The 23,906-nt window shown below is 41.2% G+C and overlaps 1 protein-coding gene across 3 annotated transcripts in view; it reads left to right on the plus strand.

Moving 5' to 3' along the window:
* The first annotated feature begins 1,675 nt into the window (after nucleotides 1-1,675).
* Nucleotides 1,676-23,906, plus strand: part of IQGAP1 (IQ motif containing GTPase activating protein 1) — a 118,170-nt gene continuing 95,939 nt past the window's right edge. For all 3 annotated transcript variants that reach the window (XM_060158072.1, XM_060158062.1, XM_060158083.1), the window contains exons 1-2: nucleotides 1,676-1,813; nucleotides 3,612-3,711. In XM_060158072.1, the coding sequence (XP_060014055.1) occupies nucleotides 1,759-1,813; nucleotides 3,612-3,711 (155 nt within the window). In that variant the 5' untranslated portion in view covers nucleotides 1,676-1,758. The remainder of the gene's footprint in view (nucleotides 1,814-3,611; nucleotides 3,712-23,906) is intronic.

Raw genomic sequence — 23,906 nt, forward strand, 5'->3', positions numbered from 1 at the left:
GACTTAAGGTTTGAGTTGAAATTTTACTGCTTACACATGGAACTGGGTCATCTAAGAAAACTTTAAATTCATTATATTTGTAAGTATATTTGATTTTTAAGGATTACTAAGCCTTGAGAAGATTCTAGGCTAAACACCTGAAGACATTAAAAAGAAAATCTAATAGATTAAGTTTATAGACAATTTTAAATGTCGGAAGATGTTGAATTAACTAAGTTTGTGAATGGGACCAAAAATTATTCTAAGTTTCTGCAAAGTGATTGGTAAAATATGCTAGACTTATAAATAGAATAATAAAATTTGCAAGCTAAACTTAAAAGCTTAAGAAAGAACTAATTTCTGAATTTGTAACAAATCTTTGACCATTTTTTAATGGGGGTGTTTTGTTTTTACAGGTTTTCAAGTATTTCACTTTACTATTTTGAAGGAAGAATGGATAAACTGAAAATTGCTAGAGCAAACAGCCTGGAGTCAGGTTGTGAAGTGGCTTATTTGGCATGGTAAGGAATTTGGACCATATCCTGAAGGAAATATTAGGAAAAGACTTTGAAAAGGAAGAACACGACCGTATTTGCACTTTAGAAAGAACACGCGGGTGACTGCAGGGAGTTGTTTGGCAGAGGGAGAACGGAGATGATGTAATCACAGTGGAGACAGACACAAAAGCTAGACACTTCAGTAATAATACCAATTGCATGTAGGGCGTGAGGAACTGAGCACTATTAATAGGATAATAACGGGAACAGGGTCAGTGTTCGACACGTTAACTTTAAAGTGTCTGCGGGATTCACAGGTTTAAAATGTCCATTACACGGCTGAAAATAATGAGTTGGGGCTTCTAGAAAGTCTGGTCTGAGATATATATTTAGGGCTCTTCAGCAGTTTAAGGTGAGCGTGGATAAAGTTATTCAGAAAGAGTGGGCAAAGAAAAAACGGAAGACGGCTGAGCACGGAATTCCATTGAGTACCAATATGTTAAGGGCAGGCCACAAGTTGCAAGGGGAAGACGCATCCCTAAAAGGGGCAAAGAGTCCTCTAAAAAGAAGAACTTGCAAAGAATAGTGGCAAGGAATCTAAGGGAAGGAAGTTTGGACAAACACAATTCTCCTGCTTTAGCATATCCACTTCTCAAATGCTAGCGGGGTTAAGCAGTTCAACTCTGGCGACTGCTGGCGAATCGGGGAGAAGGCTGCGTCCAGATTGCCAGGCTGTGCGGCCCCTTACGGGAGTTTGGGTCCTGCATGTGCCCGCAAGAACACACTGGGCCACTTCAAAAGAGGCCTTCCTTGAGCCCTTTGGTGCAGAAGAGTTTGGCTAGGCAGGCAGGGAAGGTAAAGTGCCCACGTTTTTTACTCCAAGCTACGGACACTGGCGGTCTTTGCGAAGAGGTGCGAATGGGACGGCCGCCGGCTAGGGCAAGTATCCAGGACCGGGGCGGGTCTTGCCGTCGGGCGGCGCTGACAGCGAGTACAACTGGCTGGCAGGCTCCGCCTTCCTTCTTCCGCCTCCTGAGGGCGTTCCGGGCGCAGGGCGGGGCTAGGGGCGGGGCCAGGAGGCCCAGGCCCCGCCTCCTTCCGTCCGCTGCGGTCGGCGCGGCAGGGCGGGGCCGCTGGGGTGGGGTCTGAGGGTGGGGCCTGCGGCGCGGGGCGGGGCCACAGGGACCGGGGCAGCTCGAGCAGTCTGCAGGGGCTGCAGCCGCCGCCGCCTGCGCTTCCAAGGTTTTGCGGCTTCCTGAGCAGAGACCCGGGCTCGGCCGCCATGTCCGCAGCGGACGAGGTTGACGGACTGGGTGTGGCTCGGCCACACTATGGCTGTGAGTGTGGGCTCCGCGGCACTGGGGTCTCGGGGCGGGCTCGCTGCCTCTGAGGCGCCGTTTTCCCGGGGGCTCGCCGGGCGGGTGGGGCAGGGCTGCTGTGGGCCGCGCGGACCCGGAAGAGCCGGTGCGGCGAGGTGGCGGGCGGCGAGGCCCGCAGCCCTCGCCCTCTCGGTCTCCGAGGCGGCGGGGAGGACCCAGGCGGCCTCCTCGCCTTGTCCCGGGCGCGGCGGCTGGAGGGCCTCACCCAGCGCCTCCCGACTCCCAGCTCAACCGAGATTGGGGAGACGGCCTAGGGTGAGGTGGCAGGAGGACGGTGCAGGGCGTGTCCCGGGGACCGGAGACCCGAGACGCGGGCTCTGCTCGGGCTTCCTGGGAAGGTGCTGCCCGAGTGCTGCCTGCGAGGTAGACCCAGGGTCCAGACCTCCCCGGCCCTAGGCTAGCTGAGAGGTGCGGCCCTGGACAAGTCACTTCAGCTTTCTCGGGCTTAGTTCCCTCGTCAGGATCTCAAAAGTGAAAAAAAAAAAAAAAAAACCCAAACCTCTGACTTCCTCATTTTCCGAACCTCATTTTCTGTCCCTGTCCTGGGACATCACTGAACTGCAGGCGGGATAGTTACCACTGGCCAAAGGAGAGTCCTTGAGAGTCTTGAGGTTTTCCGTTTTATTTTATATTCTTGCGAATGATGTTATGTTTTAGGATAATTTCACTCAGCAGTTACATGCGAGGTATTGTGTCACGTTTGTGACATTAAAGATTAGTAAGAGCAGGTCCCGCTTTCAAAGAACGTTTTAATCAGAGAGGCGGGCAGGTGTATTATCTAATGATAATAAGGAGGGATAGAAATAAAGATGCCGTGTGAACTAACTAGGCTTAAACAGTAATGTGGGTGAGAAGGAGGGGCTTGGGGAAGGCAGTAGGAACACAGATAGGACCTTTGATCAGAGCCTTGCAGGATGCTGTGTAGTTTGACAGGGTAGGGTGGGGCAAGAGACAGGACGTGGAGAGAAGAGCAGGAACTAAGGTACTGAAGAGTAGAAGAGCACTGTGTGTGTTGGGAACTGAGTGGTGTGGAGTGCACAGTGGTGGGAGGGGGAGGAGGGAGAGGGAGAAGAGTTACCAAAAGTAGTTGGGGCTAAATTGGGAAAGGCATTGAATGCCAACCGCAGGAGTTAGGAATTTATTCCATATCCTGGGTGCCCATTAAAGGAAGCAGATTGCTTTGAAGTTAATCTTATAGGCTCTTGAGACAGACTGCCTGGATTTGAATCCAGGCCCCATCATTTATTTATTAGCTGTGGGGCAAAGGTCAACCAGCCTCAGTTTCCTCATTTGTAAAACAGGAGTGATAATCACAGGATTGTTGTGGGACTTCCATGAAAGAATGCATGTAAAATGCATAGTACAATTACTGCCACTTAGTTCTCAATGACTGCTGGCTTTAGTGATTCATAAAAGAGTGGGAAAAAAAAGACCATGAACAGCTCTGGATTTAGAGAGAGTTTGGCAGATAGACCAGCATAAATTTGGACCAGAATCTCAAGTCAGTATTTTTCAAGTCACACTGAAATTTAGTACATGTTCATAATATTGTACTTTTAAACAAAGATTAGGATGAATATAGTTGAAACCCCATGGTTCCTGTCTTAGGAAAGTCATTGTATTGATAGTACCGCTGGCTGTCCACATGTTACCCTGACTCTCTAGGTGACTAGCAGGAATTTGATGCTATGGCATTCTTTTATCTCTCAGGAAGGGTACAGATTCTTGTGCTTACATTCTTTCTTTCATGTTTTAGCGGTCCTGGATAATGAGAGACTTACTGCAGAGGAGATGGATGAAAGGAGACGTCAGAATGTGGCTTATGAGTACCTTTGTCATTTGGAAGAAGCAAAGAGGTAAAGGTTGGCTGGAGAGAAGATTGGGAGAAGGGAGCTGATCTGGTGTGAACAAAGATAAAGATCTCTGAGTATGTTGTAGGTGTGACTATGAGAGGCAGGTAGTTTGAAGGAATAAGGAAGTACAGGTAGGATATTTTTTTCATGGGAGCAAGTAGCCTTGATGGCAGTTTATCATGAAACAGTCTGATGGGCACCTACGTATACTGAAAAATTTCCAGATTTGTGTTGTTCAGTTTTATGCTTATGGTGCATGTTTTGGGCACAACCAGCTATAGGGAAGAAAAGCAATTTTAAGGTTTGAAGTTTTTGGCCTTAATGTTTCACCAGTTATTCACTGGTTTTGATTTATATATGAATTGGGTCCATTCTCCGCTTGGTAGTGCTCTGGGTATGGGTCCATGCATTTGGCAATATTCAAAGTCTGTTTACCAAAGGCAGCGTCCTCTGCATTCTTTGTGAAGTAAATGTACAACTGCTGTTTTCTTTTTTCAGATGCTCGAAGACCTTGTGGTCTTATTCTTAGAGTGTTGATTTGCTATCAGTAGTTCATTTCTTTTGTTCTGGTGCTTGTGTTTCTTTGCAAAGTCCCAGGGTAGATAGATGTAATTACAGATCATGTATCCTATAAGTGAGCTTTTTTTTTTTTTTTTTTGCGGTACGCGGGCCTCTCACTGCCGTGGCCTCTCCCGCTGCGGAGCACAGGCTCCGACGCACAGGCCCAGCGGCCATGGCCCACGGGCCCAGCCGCTCCGAGGCATGTGGGATCCTCCCGGACCAGGGCATGAACCCATGTCCCCTACATCGGCAGGTGGACTTTCAACCACTGCACCACCAGGGAAGCCCCCTATGAGTGAGCTTTGGTGGAAAAGGCCAGCAAGGGATAATGAGAGATTTTGTGGTTAAAGTCTAATGAAAATCAAGGATGTTTCAAATGGTGCTAGTAATCAAGAGTGTTTTTTGTCTTGTTTTGTCTTTTTAGTTTTGAAAATCTTAAACGCTACAGGAAAGTCCAGAGAACAATACAATAAACATCCATGTATTCCAAAACTAGCAAATGTTAACCCTTCAGATTTTTTCCCTTTTCTCTCAAAAGACACAGTTGGAGTCCCCTTTGTGCACCTCCCTGGTCCCATTCTCTTTTGCATTCCTGGGGATACCACTAACATGCATTTGGTGCATCTTCTTGAATCCGGGCTTCTTTTCTGAGCTTAAAGCCCTTCCATTAGATTGGGAGAGGGTTGTGAGGAGATTAGTGATGATTTAGGTGGAGAGAATGGTAATAACACTTGTTTTTCTAAATGGAAGGTTAGACCGAAGGAGGTGAATGTGTTAGTAGAAAGGGGGATGTTTCTCATACAAAGTTTGTAAGGATCCCGTGAACAAAAATATTAAGTCCTCTGCTACTTAAATTATGGACTAGATCTAGTTTTGGAAGGTAAACAATTTGAAAGCTGTAGCTAGTATGAGAGACCATCTTGGGCTCTGTGGAGTCTTGGTGTCTTTGTTGGGGTGACCTAGGGGTGAGAGAAAAGGGCTTCCTCCCCCTGTCAAAAGCTTTTCTGCTTTTTTTTTTTTTTTTTTTTTTTTTGGCGGTACACAGGCCTCTCACTGTTGTGGCCTCTCCCGCCGCGGAGCACAGGCCCCGGATGCGCAGGCCCAGCGGCCATGGCCCACGGGCCCAGCCGCTCTGCGGCACGCGGGATCCTCCCAGACCGGGGCACGAACCCCTGTCCCCTGCATCAGCAGGCGGACTCTCAACCACTGCGCCACCAGGGAAGCCCTTTTCTGCTTTTAATATTGGGTTTCCGCAGTAAAATTCCCTTTTTTAAAGAGGGTATCTTGGCTAACATCCCCTTGCTACCACTAATTCAGTTTCACTATTATGATTATGATTATGATTATTTTTAATTTGGCCACTCCACACGGCTTGTGGGATCTTAGTTCCATGACCAGAGATCAAGCCCATGCCCTCGGCAGTGAAAGCACAGAGTCCTAACCAGTGGACCACCAGGGAATTCCCCAGTTCCACTACTAATCTAGTTCAGCCATCTCATTTCAGTGAGGAAACTGAGGCCTGAGTGTCCACAGTCTACTTGTAGTTTTCTTGATTGAAGAATAGTTTTCATCATTTTATACGATGGTTTTTAACCAGGTGTGTACATTAGAATCATCTGGGGAACTTTAAAAAAAAAAGGCTATCTGAGCCTTACCACAGAGATTCTGGTTCAGTAGATCTAGGCTGGAAGGTCCAGATACCTGTATATTTTAAATGCTTCTAGCGGTTCTGATGGACCCCCCGAGTAGAGAAATGAGATTGAAAACATTTTAGAACTCTACCTTATGCTAGGTTATGATAGCCTGAATAGGATGATGTCCTTTATCACATTTCCTTCTTCAAGCGCTGTACTACAAGAGCACTTCATTTCCGTCTACTCCAGAGCATATTCTTTTCTGTCAGGTGTTTTTTTCCCCAGAATAGAAGAATATCCCATTTCCTTTAAAATCCATCCAGGGACCATGATCCCCTGGGGCGTTTTTTCGTTGGGTGCTTCTGCATACTTAGGAAGTGACTAAGGCAGTGAGACATTTGTGATAGTCTTTATTTTCCATACTTTTGGTTATAAGGGAGAGCATAATAGCGGCATATTGTCCTAGTACAATCTGCACTTTGGCCTCGCATCAAGGAAATGTGCCTGGTTTATTTTATGGAGGCAATCATATAAAATCTGGATGCAGTGATATTTTTTTTTGTTTTTGTTTAAAGCTTTGATTAGAAAATCAACTTTGGAAGCACCTATTTAGACTTTACAACTAGAGAGGGCTAGGAAAAGAAGCCTGGGAATGTCATACTGAAAAAAGAAGACCGGGGTCCCTCCTGGCCACCTGATGTGGCTGTTGCCACCCCTAAAAAGTGTTCAAGGTGCACCGCAGACAAATCACATGCTCTTCCTTATTAGCTGCGACTTCAGCTCCCAGTTGTGTCTTCTACCCTGGTGAGCTGGGTTGTACCTTGTGTGCTTCTGAGGCCCCTCTTTACCCTCTAGCACAAGTCCATTTTGCCTTTTTGGATTGGCCCCATCCTGTTTCCTTCATAACCTCCACCCCTCCCAAGTTGGAGGAGTCCCAAGGTCTGGAATTTACACCCACTCCAAGGCCAGGAAGAAAGATCGAAGAGATCCAAGGGAGAAAAAGTTCCCCTCTTTAGTTCTATTTATAATACTGCTACTCCTCCCACTAAAAGCTCCACCTTATAGAACAGTGGCCCCATTGTGTATCCTAGGGCACTCCATTTTCTCCTGTACCTGTAACAGCTCTTTTGTGGGAAGAGAGGAGAGTGTGTAGAGAGGGAGAGCATATAAATGTGTGCAGACAGGGAGTATAAGTAAGAGTGTATGTAGAGAAATGAGAATGTGTTGTGAATTTGTGTTTCCCTAAGAGGTTAAGCGGGAAAATTTAGGAGTGATTCTATAAAAGTATGCACTTTGGGAATGCTTGCGAAATAGAAAATATATATATATATTTTATATATATATATATATAGAGATATATATATATAGATATATCTATATATATCTATATATATCTATATATATATCTATATATATATATAGATATATATATAGAGAGAGATTCTGCTTTTCTATATTGTTTGGAGAGTAGTTTAAATATGGAAATTAAGTTATTGGTCTAATGAAGTATCATCTAAGGATTCAGGGTTTTATGCTAAGGGCTGCAGAGCAGACCAAGGACTTTATAAAGCAAGACATCTTAAATTATGTATTTATGCTTAAATGTGGGTTTAGTTTTATCCTTTTGCCTGTTCTGATTGGACTTTACATTTGTTTTGGCTAAAGAGCAGTTGTATAGTAGAGGTAAATAGCATTTTCACTCAGTTGAAAGAGGTGAGGTTTAAATATGTGAGATATGGTAGGTGCTCAGGTCTTGGACAGGAAGAAGTAATAGAAAGATCAGGGACTGCCCTGGTGGTTAAGAATCCTCCTGCCAATGCAGGGGACACGGGTTTGAGCCCTGGTCTGGGAAGATCCCACATGCTGTGGAGCAACTGAGCCCATGCGCCACAACTACTGAGCCTGTACTCTAGAGCCCGCAAGCCACAACTACTGAAGCCCGCGCACCTAGAGCCCGTGCTCCCCAACAAGAGAAGTCACTGCAATGAGAGGCCTGCGCACTGCAACGAAGAGTAGCCCCTGCTTGCTGCAACTAGAGGAAGCCCAGGAGCAGCAACAAAGAACCAACACAGCCAAAAATAAATAAATAAGTAAAGAAAGAAAGAAAGAAAGAAAAGAAAGATTAGAAGGTTCAGGTGAAAAGAACCAAGAAGAGAACATAACAGGCAGGGCAGAAGAGGGCAGTCTGCAGAGGAGGAGAATGTATGAGTAGTACTAGAAATGGGAGAAAATTGAGTTAGGTTAAAGGTCACAGGAGGAAGGTTAATTCTAGCACTCCCCGAGTTTAATTTAGGATTCCTTCTTTCAGAGGCTTGCTGGTATGTCCTTTTGAGCCTGTCATGGGCCACCTTCCTCCTGCTCAGTGTCCATACCCCAGCTCACAGGGCAGGGCACACCCCTCCCCCCACAAGGGGTGGAAAGTGAAGCCTGTGGCTGGCTGGAGACTGTCAAAAACCATGTGATGTTAACAAGAGCTTAACACTAAGTAGAGGCACTTTACCTTCTGTAATTTAGGGGAATTGAAAAAGTATCTTGGAAAGAAATCAGCTCTTGAGAACAAATTCTCTTTTGTGCGTATGTCTTTGTTGTTGGCATCGAACATTTTCCAGGATGGGCTCATCAGATCTCCTCTCCTCTAAGTGGAATCAGAATTCCAGTAACATCTGGATATATCTAGGTTGGCACACTGTGATCATGAAAAGAGAAATTAAAGACGTTTAACTAGAAGCTTGCCCACCAGCTTCTAGAATTCTCAAATAATGAAGGAATATCACTAAGAGATTGAGGAGAATCATTTTTAGATTGACCCAAGCTTTCCTTTTGCAGATGAGAAAACTAATCGCTTCATGAGACCCAGTATGATTAAGGGGCCACAAAAAACGTAGCTTTTTAATGGTACTTTGGGACTACAAGCTAGGTGCATTCATGTATTTATGATTATCAAGGAGAAGTATGGGGTGGGATTTATTCTTAACTCTTAAAATGGTGACATAGATGAAAATCTCTTTTTTTTAAAATTTTTGAATTTTATTTTTTTATACAGCAGGTTCTTATAGTCATCCATTTTATACACATCATTGTATACATGTCAATCACAATCTCCCAATTAATCACACCACCACCACCACCCCCTCCCGCTTTCCCCCCTTGGTGTCCATACGCTTGTTCTCTACATCTGTGTCTCAATTTCTGCCCTGCAAACCGGTTCATCTGTACCATTTTTCTGGGTTCCACATATATGCATTAATATATGATATTTGTTTTTCTCTTTCTGACTTACTTCACTCTGTATGACAGTCTCTAGATCCATCCACGTCTCTACAAATGACCCAGTTTCGTTCCTTCTTATGGCTGAGGTATATTCCATTGTATATCTCTACCACATCTTCTTTATCCATTTATCTTTATCCATTCGTCTGTCGATGGGCATTTAGGTTGCTTCCTGGCTATTGTAAATAGTGCTGCAATGAACATTGGGGTGCATGTGTCTTTTTGAATTATGGGTTTCTCTGGGTATATGCCCAGTAGTGGGATTGCTGGGTCATATGGTAGTTCTATTTTTAGTTTTTTAAGGAACCTCCATACTGTTCTCCATAGTGGCTGTATCAATTTACATTCCCACCAACAGTGCAGGAGGGTTCCCTTTTCTCCACACCCTCTCCATTTGTTGTTTGTAGATTTTCTGATGATGCCCAATCTAACTGGTGTGAGGCGATACCTCGTTGTATACCTCATTGATTTGCATTTCTCTAATAATTAGTGATGTTGAGCAGCTTTTCATGTGCTTCTTGGCCATCTGTATGTCTTCTTTGGAGAAATGTCTATTTAGGTCTTCTGCCCATTTTTCGATTGGGTTGTTTGTTTTTTAAATATTGAGCTGCATGAGCTGTTTATATATTTTGGAGATTAATTCTTTGTCCGTTGATTCGTTTGCAAGTATTTTCTCTCATTCTGAGGGTTGTCTTTTCGTCTTATGGTTTCCTTTGCTGTGCAAAAGCTTTTAAGTTTCATTAGGCCCCATTTGTTTATTTTTGTTTTTATTTCCATTACTCTAGGAGGTGGATCAAAAAAGATCTTGCTGTGGTTTATGTCAAAGAGTGTTCTGCCTATGTTTTCCTCTTAAGAGTTTTATAGTGTCCGGTCTTACTAGGTCTCTAATCCATTTTGAGTTTATTTTTGTGTATGAGGTTAGGGAGTGTTCTAATTTCATTCTTTTACATGTAGCTTGTCCAGTTTTCCCAGCACCACTTATTGAAGAGACTGTCTTTTCTCCATTGTATATCTTTGCCTCCTTTGTCATAGATTAGTTGACCATAGGTGTGTGGGTTTATATCTGGCTTTCTATCTTGTTCCATTGATCTGTGTTTCTGTTTTCGTGCCAGTACCATATTGTCTTGATTACTGTAGCTTTGTAGTATCGTCTGAAGTCAGGGAATCTGATTCCTCCAGCTCTGCTTTTTTCCCTCAAGACTGCTTTAGCTATTCGGGGTCTTTTGTGTCTCCATACAAATTTTAAGATTTTTTGTTCTAGTACTGTGAAAAATGCCACTGGTAATTTGATAGGGATTGCATTGAATCTGTAGATTGCTTTGGGTAATATAGTCATTTTCACAATATTGATTCTTCCAAGAACATGGTATATTGCTCCAACTGTTTGTATCATCTTTAATTTCTTTCATCAGTTTCTTATAGTTTTCTGCATACAGGTCTTTTGTCTCCCTAGGTAGGTTTATTCCTAGGTATTTTATTCTTTTTGTTGCAGTGGTAAATGGGAGTGTTTCCTTAATTTTTCTTTCAGATTTTTCATCATTAGTGTGTAGGAATGCAAGAGATTTCTGTGCATTAATTTTGTATCCTGCAACTTTACCAATTCATTGATTAGTTTTAGTAGTTTTCTGGTGGCATCTTTAGGATTCTCTATTATAGTATCATTTCGTCTGCAAACAGTGACAGTTTTACTTCTTTTCCAATTGTGCTCCTTTATTTCTTTTTCTTCTTTGATTGCTGTGGCTAGGTCTTCCAAAAACTATGTTGAATAATAGAAAATCTCTGTTTTGTGAAACTTAGTACAACTGCCTTGGACAGACTCTATGGTAAGAAGTGGGTTGTCTTTAAAAGTGTTAAAAGTGATTCAAACCAAGAGTGCTTTTTTCATATTATTACAGTGTTACAAATGGGGGGATGTGTTCCTAGCAGCCAGAAAAAGCGACTCTACAGTGTAGCTGAGACACTTAGCAAAATTTACAGCTGAGAAATGTGAGCAGTTTCTGGTATATATTAGGCAGTCAACTAGTTAGTAGCTGCTGTGATAACTAAGAAAAGTCATATTACTGTAATCTCATAACACTTATGATGAAGTCAAACAAATTTTAAAAGCCTGAATAAAACGTCTTTGAAAATCTTGACTGTTGAGATACACAAAGTGAAAAGAACCAGGACTTTCAGTTTTGGCAGCTGCAAGTTCTGATTCTGGTTTTGCAAGTTACTTAACCTTAGGGAGTAGAGCCTAAGCTTGTACTTTACAGAATGGAGATACTGTGCATTTTAGGGAGTTGCTGAGAGGGTTAAGTGCCTGGCACAGTGTCTGAAATACAGTAGGCACTCGATAAATGTATTCTTTATCCTGGTCCTTGGGGCAAAAGCAGATTTAATATGAAGATGAAGAGGCATTCATAAACTTTTCTGGGGAATTTTCTGGGCATTTTCAAGATTCTAAATGTTGGTAGCTCTTAGTTTTTTCACTTCATACTTAAGCTGTTGTCTGAAAGGAAACACCAGAAACAGAGGATACCTCTAGGGATTGGAGGGTATGAGAAGACTTTTCCTTTTTACTTAATGCTTTTCTGTATATTTTAAATGCTTTTTACAATAATCATGAATTTTATAATAAAAAAGGAATGGATTAAGAAAAAGGAAAAACTTAGTATATAATTTTTAGATAATGATTATCATGAATTTAGATTTTTAAATTGCTGTATTGTCATCTTAATTACTATTTTCAATGGATACATAATGTCCATAATTTATTTAGGCTTATTCCAAAAGTTGTATTGCTTTGATTTCTGGAAAGAGTAAACATTTTCCCATATATTTGTTTACCATCTTTATTTTATGCAAGTTGTTGATGACGTTTGTCTGTCTTCTAGGGTCATGATGTTGACTTTTGTGAGCTCTCATAATATGGGTGTCAACCTGTGGTATTGCTACAAACATTTTCTCTTGATTTTCCATTTTATTCTTTCACTGTATGGAAGTTTTAAATTTTATGCAGTTTAAGTGTTAATCTTTCTCTTTGTAATTTCTTCTATCTAGATAGTTTAATTTCTGTAAGGCCTTGCTAAAATTTGAAGTTTTATATTCTGTTAACTTTCCTATGATATAGTTATTTAATTTTTTTTTTTTTTTTGTTATTTAATTTTTTAAGCGTCTAAGTCTTTAAATTTCATGGTGTTTCTAAATTATTCTGATATTACTTAAAAATAATCTTTTACTACCTATTAGCAACTGACATCTAGGATGTTAAATATTAAATTACATAAAGTTCTGTTTCTAGACTTTTTATTCTTTTATGGTGAACTGTATTTCTTTTTGGGTGGGGGGGTAGGGAGTGCTGTACCATGAAGCCTGTGGGATCTTAGTTCCCGGACCAGGGATTGAACCTGGGCCCACGGCAATGAAAGCACTTAAAGCACTCTTTTTTTTTTTTTTTTTTTTGTGGTACGTGGGCCTCTCACTGCTGTGGCCTCTCCCATTGTGGAGCAGAGGCTCCGAACGCACAGGCCCAGCGGCCATGGCCCATGGGCCCAGCCGCTCCACGGCATGTGGGATCCTCCCGGACCGGGGCACGAACCCGTGCCCCCTGCATTGGCAGGCGGATTCAACCACTGCGCCACCAGGGAAGCCCTAAAGCACTCTTAAAGCTTAGAGTCCTAAGCACTGGCCCACTGGGGAATTCCCTTCATTTTTCTTGAAGAAATGTGTGACTTCATTTTCTTGTACTTATTAATGAGAAACAACATCTGAAACTAGCTTGATTTTTACTTCCATGAAAAGTAACATTTTTAAAATACTTTTTCACAGTTTGAAACTTGTAAAAATTCTTATTTCTAAAAGTTTCCCCATGTTACATATTAGAGTTCATACCGGCTTAGTAATTTAGCCTGTACTGTGGAGACTCTTCTTGATTTATATCTTTTTTTTTAAGGGATTATTAATACTGCTTGACTTTTATTTATTTTTATTTTATTTTTTGACATATCTTTTTTGTTTGTTTACTTTAGCTCTAGGAAGTTGTTATATCTTTAATAATTGGTTCTAATTCAGTAGTTCTGTCTTGGGGGTGCCTGTTGGTAGGTTAGATCTGCACGGTGTTTTATGGCTGATCTTCATTTTGTTTAAGTCAGCTTTCTAGATATGTGTCCTACATATATATCTTCTGTTTGACTAACTTGATTTTCCTCTTTGGTTCTGTTAATGGTAGTTGCTTTGTCTTATTGCAATTTTTATTTTGGACTATTAACTCCTTTTCCCTCTCTATTCTTGTTAATAGATCAAACGGTCTCTGATTAGCTCATGAAGAATAGTGTGACACATACAGGACCCTTTTCAGGTGGAAAAAAGGAGCTTGTAGCCAAGAGAGTTGTTTACTTTACCAATTCCCCTTATTTTCATTAAGTCTTGGAGTGGATGTCACCATAGGAAATCTGTGTTAACTGGATTGTCCACCAGTCAAGGTTAGGAAAGTCTGGGTGGGCTAAGTGGACCATCAGTTTGACCTAATCTAGCATATATTTCTTCTAGTCTTAAATGTCAAAGCAACAATTGTTTATATATTTTGATGTTCCTAATTGAAAAAACAGTAAAAATATATTTGAGGGCCTAAGTTGGCATTGTTCTAGGAATGTGATTTTTCTGGCTTTGCGCGATGATCTGTCTCTGATTTCTGTATAATTCCTTCAGTTTCACAGTTTAGCAATGGGGATACCTTTTGGTAGCAGGACCTGTTTTGAACATTTTTAAGCCATGTGGTATTTGATGGACTCAGGGTTGTTTCCAAATGTGGCTGCTAAATAAACCCTTTCACAGGAAGTATTTATGTAAAAAAGTGCTAGTAGGCAAAGTGAGACCATCCGGAAGTGATTCATATGACTGGTGTTGTTTGTTTAATTTGGGACTTGGTTGCCTAGAGACCATATCTTTGAGCAAGCTGAGTGAAGTGCCACATGAATGCAGAGGTCCCATTGCCTACCTGATCAAATCAGGACTGCTGTTTGATTTTTCTTCTGACAGAGCTTCTGGTAATCTCATTGATTCCTGTGCTTTGACAGTGTGTGAATCAAAAAATCTTAAACATATAAATGAAAGATCTGGTTAATGGTTTATGTTGAAGAGAAAGTCTACTTGCTTAAGTTTGAATGTTTAAAAATTTTCTTCCATATAATTGTACATTGGGAAGAATTATTTTTCAATAAGGTATTTTATTATATAAACCTCAATACTTCAAATACCTTTACACCAGCTAAGAGGAAGCAAAACAAAATAAAACCCCCAAAACCAAAAACCAACCCTGCGATTTGCAAGGACATCATGATATACAATATTACCTGTCTGACCCAAGGTCAGTGTCCTTCCCCTCTCTCCTCCTTCATCATCATCATCATCATCATCATCATCATCAGTACCATTTATTGAGCACTTATCATGTGCTGGGCACTGTGCTAAGCACTTCATATGCATTGTCTAATTAGCTATTCTTGAAGTCCCATGAGGTGCTTATTCTTATCTACATTTAACAGAAAAGAAAGCAAAGCTCAGAGAGGTTGACTCGTCCATCTCTTAAGTGATAGATCCAGATTTCAGGCTTGGCAAAGACTCCAAAGCCTTTGCTCTTCCCTGGATCAGTCTGTCACTGCAGTACTACTTGTGCTTCTAAAAATAATAACTACAACAACAGTATCTACCAGTAATTAAACAGAACGATGATGTACTTTACATACAACATTATGGTGAGATAGGCATTATTTTTATTTTAAAGAAGGAAAAAAATGAGTTAGTATCACGTGTTTCAGGGTCATGTAACTGTGGAATTCAAGCCCAGGTCTGTGTGACACCGTCACTACTGCTGTCAACCTCTACAGGCACTAAAGGGACAGCATTTAAGTCCAAAGTTAAGTCACCTAGTTCCCAGACATTAAACAATTGCCTAGCTGTCAAGTGGGTGAGGGAATGTGAGCTGTTTCCTGCTTCTAATTGCAGTCTCTTTTACCTGCCAGTCTGCCTATATGAGGACAGTTCTCTGATTTGTCTCATGTATTTTAAAAAAAATATTTATTTATTATTTATTTGGTTGCACTGGGTCTTAGTTGCGGCACGCGGGCTCCTTTAGTTGCGGCATGCAAACTCTTAGTTGTGGCATGCATGTGGGATCTAGTTCCCTGGCCAGGGATCAATCCTGGGCCCCCTGCATTGGGAGTGCGGAGTCCCAACCACTTCCCTGGAGTGCCACCAGGGAAGTCCCATGTCTCATGTATTTTTGTGTCTAACAAGTTGTTGGACTCTGTCTTACACTTTTTCTTATTCATTGCAGAGCTAAAGATAGTGATAGACATAAATAAGTAACAGTTAACTGATTGATGAAAAATTTGGGCATGAATGCTTACAAGAAATACAGTAAACATAAAATCTAAGTGATTTTTATAGGTGTCTAGAAACATAACTCGTCTGTGATAATGTGTATATTTAACTTTTTTGACCTAACTCCTGCTCACTAAGAGGTCTCTTGGAGTTGGAAATTGATGCAGTAGAGGTTATATGGTTACATACAGTGACTCTGGGGAGACTAGAGAGTGCCTGGTTGGTTTTCTTCTTTCTAGCACCTATTTTTGATTCAGTTTAGAAAGGCATTCCTTCTTCCCAATTGCTTGTTTTTTCAGTAGTGACCTCATGCAGACAGGAGTGGCATTGGAAATTGCCTTGGATTGTTTGGCAAGAATTGTATTTTTTGGTGTTGTGGGTGGAGGAAAGGCCTGCCTCAAGGCCTTTATTTCTTCCTTATTCTGAATACCTTCCTGTTGACTCATTGGAAATCATAACAAAAAGCAGAAGGAGCATTGGAGAGGCAGCTGCCAGCCCAGGGCTTGGCTTCTGTTGGGGCAGATGTCTGCGGACTGAGAGAACTCTGGCTTTAAGAAAAATTGGGAGACTTTTGTAGTAGAAGGAAATACTATTGTTGTGATAGGTATTTATCCATAAGGTAGAAAGTATCAGCCGGTTGCTAGGAGTCATTAATCAGCAACATAAAAAACTAAGGATATTTTCTTCAATAGGATTAATTAGTCTTCCTTTAAAATTGAAGCAGAGGGACTGAAGTGTAAAAAGAGGGAATGGGGCAAAATTAGAAAAGGAAAAATTGAAAAGGAAAAATACCTATGATCATTAAAAATAGAAAAATGATATAAAAATAAAATTTAAGGGAATTCCTTGGTGGTCCAGTTGTTAGGACCCCAAGCTTTCACTGCCGAGGGTTTGGGCTCAATCCCTGGTCAGGGAACTAAGATCCCGCAAGCTGAAAGGCGTGGCTGAAAAAAAATTTTTTTTAATAGAAAAAGTCTTGTGGTATAGCAGATCATTTTATTACAAACAACATACATTTCAGATGATCTTTAAAACAGCTAAAAGGAGACAAAAGTTACTTACCACTTACATGACTATTACAACAAAATGTTTTTCTGCCCTGAAGACATATTACTATGTCATTACTTTGGAGAGTGCTTTTTAATCATTGCTAATTTGAAGAGGTAGTGCTAGACAGTGGCTTGACTTTGGGAGTTTTCCTTTAAAAACTTGAGAATTACCCACAAAAATGTGTTTTAGGTAGATTTGGTCTCAACTTTTAAAACTTTCTCTTAATCATTTAAAAATAGGTAATATATGGATATATGACACTTAATTCAGAGGCTCTGCTAGGATATTCAGTAAAAAAAGAAAAAAAAAGAAAAAAAAAAGGAAAAAAGTCTCCCTAGTCCTGTTTCCCAGGCACCCAGATCTTCCCAGATGGAACCACTGTTATGATTGTATATCCTTCCAGAGTCTGTGCATCTAAATACAAATACCTTTTGTTTCCTCTTATAGAAATGATAGCACTGTACATTCTGCTTTGCATCTTGTAACATGTTCCACATGAATATGTTATAGCGCTTCATTTTTTTTCTTTCACAGTTGCATAGTTTTTCAGTGTATGGGTTTAACCCATCAGTGGACGTTTCCCCCCCACCCCAGCTTCTTCTCTTATTAGTAGCGTTGTAGTTAGCAACTTTGTATGTGTGCCATCTTGCACTTGTGAGTATTTTAGGGTAAATTTCTAAAAGTAGAATTTCTAAGTTAATGGGAATATCTACATTTAGTTTTGATAAATATTGTCAGTTTGCTCTCTTTGGAGGTTGTACCAGTTTATATGTACATCAATGATACGTGAGAGGGCTGCTTTCCCTATGATTTCACTGACCTAGAGTATCATAAGTTTTTTTGTCATATTTATGAATTTCATAGGTGAAGATGGTATTTTAATTGTAGTTTCATTTTCAGATTATCTTACTCTGAGTGAAGCCAAGCATCTTTACATATGTTTAAAAGCTATTTGTATTTCCTTTTCTGTCAGCTGTTTTGGCAGAATCCTTTGCTCATTCCCTGTTGTGTTATTGGTCTTACTGATGTAAGAGCTCTTTTTATACTGAGATTGATCCTTTGGATTTATGTGTAGTAAATAATTATTCTAGCTTGTCTTTTAACTTTTGATTTTAAGGTGTTTAAAATAATTTAGAATTTTAAAACATCTGATTTTACTAAATCTTTTATTTTTATTTATTTATTTATTTTATTGGAGTATAATTGCTTTACAATGTTGTGTTAGTTTCTGCTGTACGATGAAGTGAATCAGCTATATGTATACCTATATCCCCTCTCTCGGACCTCCCTCCCATCCCACCTATCTAGGTTGTCACAGGGCACCAAGCTGAGCTCCCTGTGCTATACAGCAGGTTCTCACTAGCTATCTATTATACACATGGTAGTGTATTTATGTCAAACCTAATCTCCCAATTCATCCCACCCTCCCCTTCCCTACCTATGTCCGCATGTCCGTTCTCTACATCTATGTCTCTATTCCTTTTATTTTTAGCTTTTGGGCTTTGTATCATTTTTAGAGAGTCCTATACTGAGATTATACAAAAACATTCCCCCAGGCTTTCTTCTAGTATTTTTAGGATATAAAGAACTTTAACATTTGACCCTTTGATCCATTTGGAATTTATTTTGGTGTGAAGAGTGAGGTAGAGCTCCTGCTTTATTTTTTTTTCTCTAGTTGGTGTTTGGATAGTATCTTAAATATTGAGCACCAGCAATGGCTCTCTTATGAAATGTGCTCTGGAATTTGCCAAACTCTCTGGTCTATGAACTGAGATTTAATTTTTAATTTTTTATTTTCAGAACAAGGCAGCTTCAACTTCTGAGATTTTTTGAAACATATGGCTTAAATATCCTTTTAGAAAAATTAGCTAGAAGTTTCCAGAGTTCTTTCCTCCTCCCTTCCTCCCTTCCTTCCTTCCTTCCTCCCTTCCTCCCTTCCTCCCTCCCTCCTTCCCTCCCTTCCTCCCTCCCTCCTTCCCTCCCTTCTTTCCCTTCCTTCCCTTCCTTCCCTTCCTTTCCTTCCTTTCCTTCCTTTCCTTCCTTTCCTTCCTTTCCTTCCTTCCCTTCCTTCCCTTCCTTTCCTTCCTTCCCTTCCTTCCCTTCCTTCCCTTCCTTTTGGCTGCCCTGGGCCTTAGCTGTGGCACCACGCGGGATCTCTGTTGAGGCATGCAGGATCTCTCTTTTTTTTTTTAGTTGCGGCATGCGGGCTTCTTAGTTGCAGCATGCAGAGTCAGTTGCGGCATGCATGCGGGATCTAGTTCCCTGACCAGGGATCCAGCCTAGGCCGCCTGCATTGGGAGTATGGAGTCTTACCCACTGGACCACCAAGGAAGTCCCCAGAGTGCTTTCAAGCAAGTTGTATTATGTTTAAAAGATTAATAGTGTAATGAAGTTGGCATTGAGAAAACAGGTTTTGGATGAACAACTTTGACATATATACTGTGAAGAGATGAATAGACTTGTCAAACTAACAATTTATTCTTTGTGTTAAAGGAGAGTATAGTTTTGAAGAACTTTTGAAAACTGTGTAGCTGACTTCTGTATCACTATTTTTTTAAAAATAAATTTATTTATTTATTTATTTTTGGCTGCATTGGGTCTTCATTGCTGCACACGGGCTTTCTCTAGTTGCAGTGAACAGGGGCTACTCTTCCTTGCGTTGCGCAGGCTTCTCATTGCATGGCTTCTTTTGTTGTGGAGCATGGGCTCTAGGCGCACGGGCTTCAGTAGTTGTGGCTCGCAGGCTCTAGGGTGCAGGCTTAGTAGTTGTGGCGCATGGGCTTAGTTGTTAGTTGCTCCATGGCATGTGGGATCTTCCCAGACCAGGGCTCAAACCCATGTCCCCTGCATTGGCAGGTGGATTCTTAACCACTTTTGAGGCATATTCTATTAATTTCCTCTCATTAAGGAGGAAAGCTTTTGGTGGTCAAATATGTTTCAGAAATACTGGATTAAACCAAGGTAAACAGATTATTTAGCTGGTGGACTGTTTAGACTGTCATGGGCTGTAAATTCTGAATCTCCAAGGGAGAGGGTAGTGTAAACAATATTCCTCCAACCTAGTTTACTATCAGACTCTTTCCTCACAGGTCGTCTTTCTTAGGACTAGTGTTCCAGGGTATACTTGTTTGGGAGCTCTCTCAGAATATTGGATCTGTGGGACTGTTTCAGCTAAGAATTTGAGACCTGTTCATGGTCAGTTCTTAAATTAACTGTTTTATGTTTTATCTGTAGTTTCTTTCCTTTCTCCATTGAGTTCTCATGTTCTTGGTTGATAGAGCTTAAATTAAAGCCATTATTGTATTAATTGGGTAGGTGTAATTGCTGAACTTCGCCAGTGATCTTTAAGACATTGTGAAGAACAAGAGTGTGTTTTTTTTTTAAAATGGGGGATTGAAAATGTACTAGTTATTAAAAAGGAGAAGATACCACAAATTCTAGTCTAGTGAACTAGTTTCTGGCAAAATTCTGTAGCATGTATTTTGTCAAATAGATGGCTTATGGAGAGAAAAGAAGGGGTGCTTAAGAGTCAACCAGGACTCCCTGAGAAAGGCCCTGTCACAGTAACATCATTGCCTTTTGGACAGACTCACCAGATTGGTGAATCAGAGAAACGGAGTAATGTCTAGATTTCATTAAGGCATTTGAAAGTATGTCTTGTGATACTTTTGCAGACAGATTGGATAAATGTGGACTAGACTGTAATGTAATTAAGATTTGTAGCCAGATGAGTAAATCATATTCAAAAAGAGCTGCTAAATGGTGAGTGACTGCTTAATGGGCAAAGGATTCCTTTTTGGGTGGTGACAATTTTCTGGAATTAGATAGTCATGGTGGTTGCACAACATTGTGAATATACTAAAACCCACTGAATTGCTTACTTTAAATATGTTAAAAATGGTGAATTTATGTTACATACATTTTAGCTCAGAAAAAGGAGCTGCTAGAACTTTTTTTTTTTTGTGGTACGCAGACCTCTCACTGCTGTGGCCTCTCCCATTGCGGAGCACAGGCTCCGGACGCGCAGGCTTAGCAGCCACGGGCTGGGTTCACGGGCCCAGCCGCTCCGCGGCATGTGGGATCTTCGCGGACCAGGGCACGAACCCGTGTCCCCTGCATCGGCAGGCGGACTCTCAACCACTGCGCCACCAGGGAAGCCCGAGCTGCTAGATCCTTAATTCAAAGAAAGCTCAGTAGGTCATGTTACAAGTAAAACATTTGTGTTGGGACTTATGCATGCATCAGTGGTATGTTGATCAGATCTTCAGTTGTGTTACTGGGATGGTTAATACACTGCATGAAAGATTTTGCTTTCAAAATACCTTGAATCTAATGATGATATTTAATAGTGAGAAATGTGTCATCCTGCATTGAGGTTCAAAAAATGGAGTGTCTAAATACAGGATAGAGAGAGAAGTAGCATTAGTAGGGACAGGATTAGTGGGGAAAAAAAACAAAATGAAACAAAACTGAGATGTTTATTAACTCACTAATAGAAATGTGGTATATGCAGCAAAGGAAACGATGGTTCCATTGTCCTCTGTACTGATGAGAGGCTACCTGAAGTTGGTTTTCAGTTCTGGAGGCCATACTTTAAGAGGGACCTTGCTAGTCTAGAGCAGGGATGATAGATATGTGGTGGGCTTCCTTCACACCCATGGCAGGCACTGCTGATAGATCAGAATCCTTACCTAAGGACCCACTCCAGGCAGTGGGTGTTGGTCCACTAGTTGAGACTTGGTTGTTGCTCCAGGACTAGAGCATGTTGGATGAGCATGTCCAGGATTAAAAAGGGTCTAGAGATTATGAGGTATGAGGAATTATTGAACAGATCATTTAATATGGAAACAAGATTTAGAATATATTGAGACTTCCCTGGTGGCACAGTGGTTAAGAACCCACCTGCCAATGCAGGGGACATGGGTTTGATCCCTGGTCCGGGAAGATCCCACGTGCCGCGGAGCAACTAATCCTGTGCACCACAAGTACTGAGTCTGCGCTCTAGAGCCCACAAGCCACAACTACTTAGCCCGCGAGCCACAACTGCTGAGCCCGAGTAACACAACTACTGAAGCCTGTGCTCCTAGAGCCCATGCTCCGCAACAAGAGAAGCTACCACAAAGAGAAGCCTCCACGCAGCAAAGAAGAGTAGCCCCCACTCACCGCAAGAGAGAAAGCCCGTGCGCAGCAACGAAAACCCAACGCAAAATAAAATAAATAAAAATAAATAAATAAATAAAAATTTTTAAAATTTAGAGAGAATATAGAATCATAGAATCTCAGAAGATCAACCTCTCATCCAGTATAGGAATTTATTCAACTGTTAATATTTTGCCGATATTATTTTAAAATTCCTGAAAAATGGTAAAGGGGTTCAATTTATCATATGTGGTACCAGAGGAACAGAACTAGGCAATGGAAATCTGCTTAATATGAGGAAGAACTTTATAGCAATAAGAGGTTTCCAAAAAAATTCGCCAAAAACTTGCTTTGAGAAAACCCATGTTGCAGATTTTCAAGCATAGACTGTATAATGGTTAATGGAAGATTATGTTCTAACCTAAGTGCTTTCTCAAGTTACTTAAAATAGTTTTAATTTTCATTTCCTGTTATTAAAAGGTATTTTTATTTTGAATGACTTGATAATATTCCATTGCTCTTTTTTTTTTTCTGACACGGCTAAAAAAGTCGGGAAAAACACCTCCAATACAATAAAACAGGTAAAAATTTTCTGAGCTCCTCCATTGTTCAGGACCCTCTGGTAGAACTGGAGAAGATGTGAAAGTATAACCCAATCCTGCCCTTAGGGGACTTATGGATTAATTGGACAGTCAGGGTATAACCATTTGAAAAGTTACTCACCATCGAAGGATGAAAGATCTAACTAATGTCACAAGGCAATATAGATTGCCAAGGAAATGATGCAAGCAGTTAATGTGTTAAAATTTATCTAAGGGAGAGATTATTTTATGGCTGAGTTTTGCAGTATAGTCTGAAATTATATGGCAGAGAAGGGACAGCATAACTGTATGTATGTTTGTCTTACTTTTTTGTGCTCCTTTAGACAGTCTCTTTAGTGAGACCGTCTTTTTCTACTTGTTGGTGTCCAACAGCAACTCCTTCCACAGTGCTTTTCACAAAGTAGATGCTCAGGAATATTGTTCTGCTGAATTCGTGAAAAGTTGTGTGGAATGTGGGGGCTGTGGTGGTTAAGAGAACTTCAGTATTGGTGGTGATGAGAATTTAGGGTAATTTCTTTTTCTTTTATTATTTGGCTGTAATTGAGACCAGGACTGTGGTCCTCAAGCAAGAGAGAAAGGATGGTTTGTGTCATTCAGCAGTTATTTATTGAGCACCATGCTTCAAATAGAAATCAGAAAAGGATTCCACCCTTATGTCCTTAAGTAACATTAAGAGGTAAAGAGATACAAAGTGCTGTAAGAAACTCTAGAGGAGGGACTTCCGTGGTGGCACAGTGGTTAAGAATTGGCCTGCCAGTTCAGGGGTCACGGGTTCGATTCCTGGTCCGGGAAGATTCCACATGCCGCGGAGCACCTAAGCCCATGCGCCACAACTACTGAGCCTGCGCTCTAGAGCCCACGACTACTGAGCCCATGTGCTGCAATGAAGAGTAGCCCCGCCTTGCTGCAACTAGAGAAAGCCCATGTGCAGCAACGAAGACCCAACGCAGCTAAAAACAAAACCATTAAAAAGAAAGTCTAGGGGCTTCCCTGGTGGTGCAGTGGTTGAGAGTCCGCCTGCCGATGCAGGGGACACGGCTTTGTGCTCCGGTCCGGGAGGATCCCACATGCCGCGGAGCAACTAAGCCCGTGTGCCATGGCCGCAGAGCCTGTGCGTCTGGAGCCTGTGCTCCACAACGGGACAGGCCACAACAGTGAGAGGCTCGTGTACCGCAAAAAAAAAAAAAAAAAAAAAAAATTAAAAAAAGAAAGTCTAGAGGAAATTTGGAGGAAGAAGAGATTATTTCCGGTGGTAGATTATGGAAGAGTTCATGGAGGAGGTGCCTTTTGGAAGTAACATTTGAATTGTCAGAGATGGGTGGGGCTGATCAAAAGTTTTATCAACCTTTATTCTTAGTAGGCATCTCCATCCCTAGCTTCCCATATCACAACTTGATGACCTCAATTTTCTCTACAAACTCCCTCCATTTTTCTGGCCCTAACAAATTTATCTCGTTTACCATGCAATGTTGACCTCCTTCCCTGTAGCAATGGGAGAACAATTTTTCTTCTTAAGACTCAGTCTTCTCTCTGTGGTCTGGATCCTACCCCTCCTTGTTTCCTAGGGTTCTTGTCCAGT

The sequence above is a fragment of the Lagenorhynchus albirostris genome, chromosome 1 (genome assembly GCF_949774975.1).
Source record: "Lagenorhynchus albirostris chromosome 1, mLagAlb1.1, whole genome shotgun sequence".
In the NCBI taxonomy this organism is placed as follows: Eukaryota; Metazoa; Chordata; class Mammalia; order Artiodactyla; family Delphinidae; genus Lagenorhynchus; species Lagenorhynchus albirostris.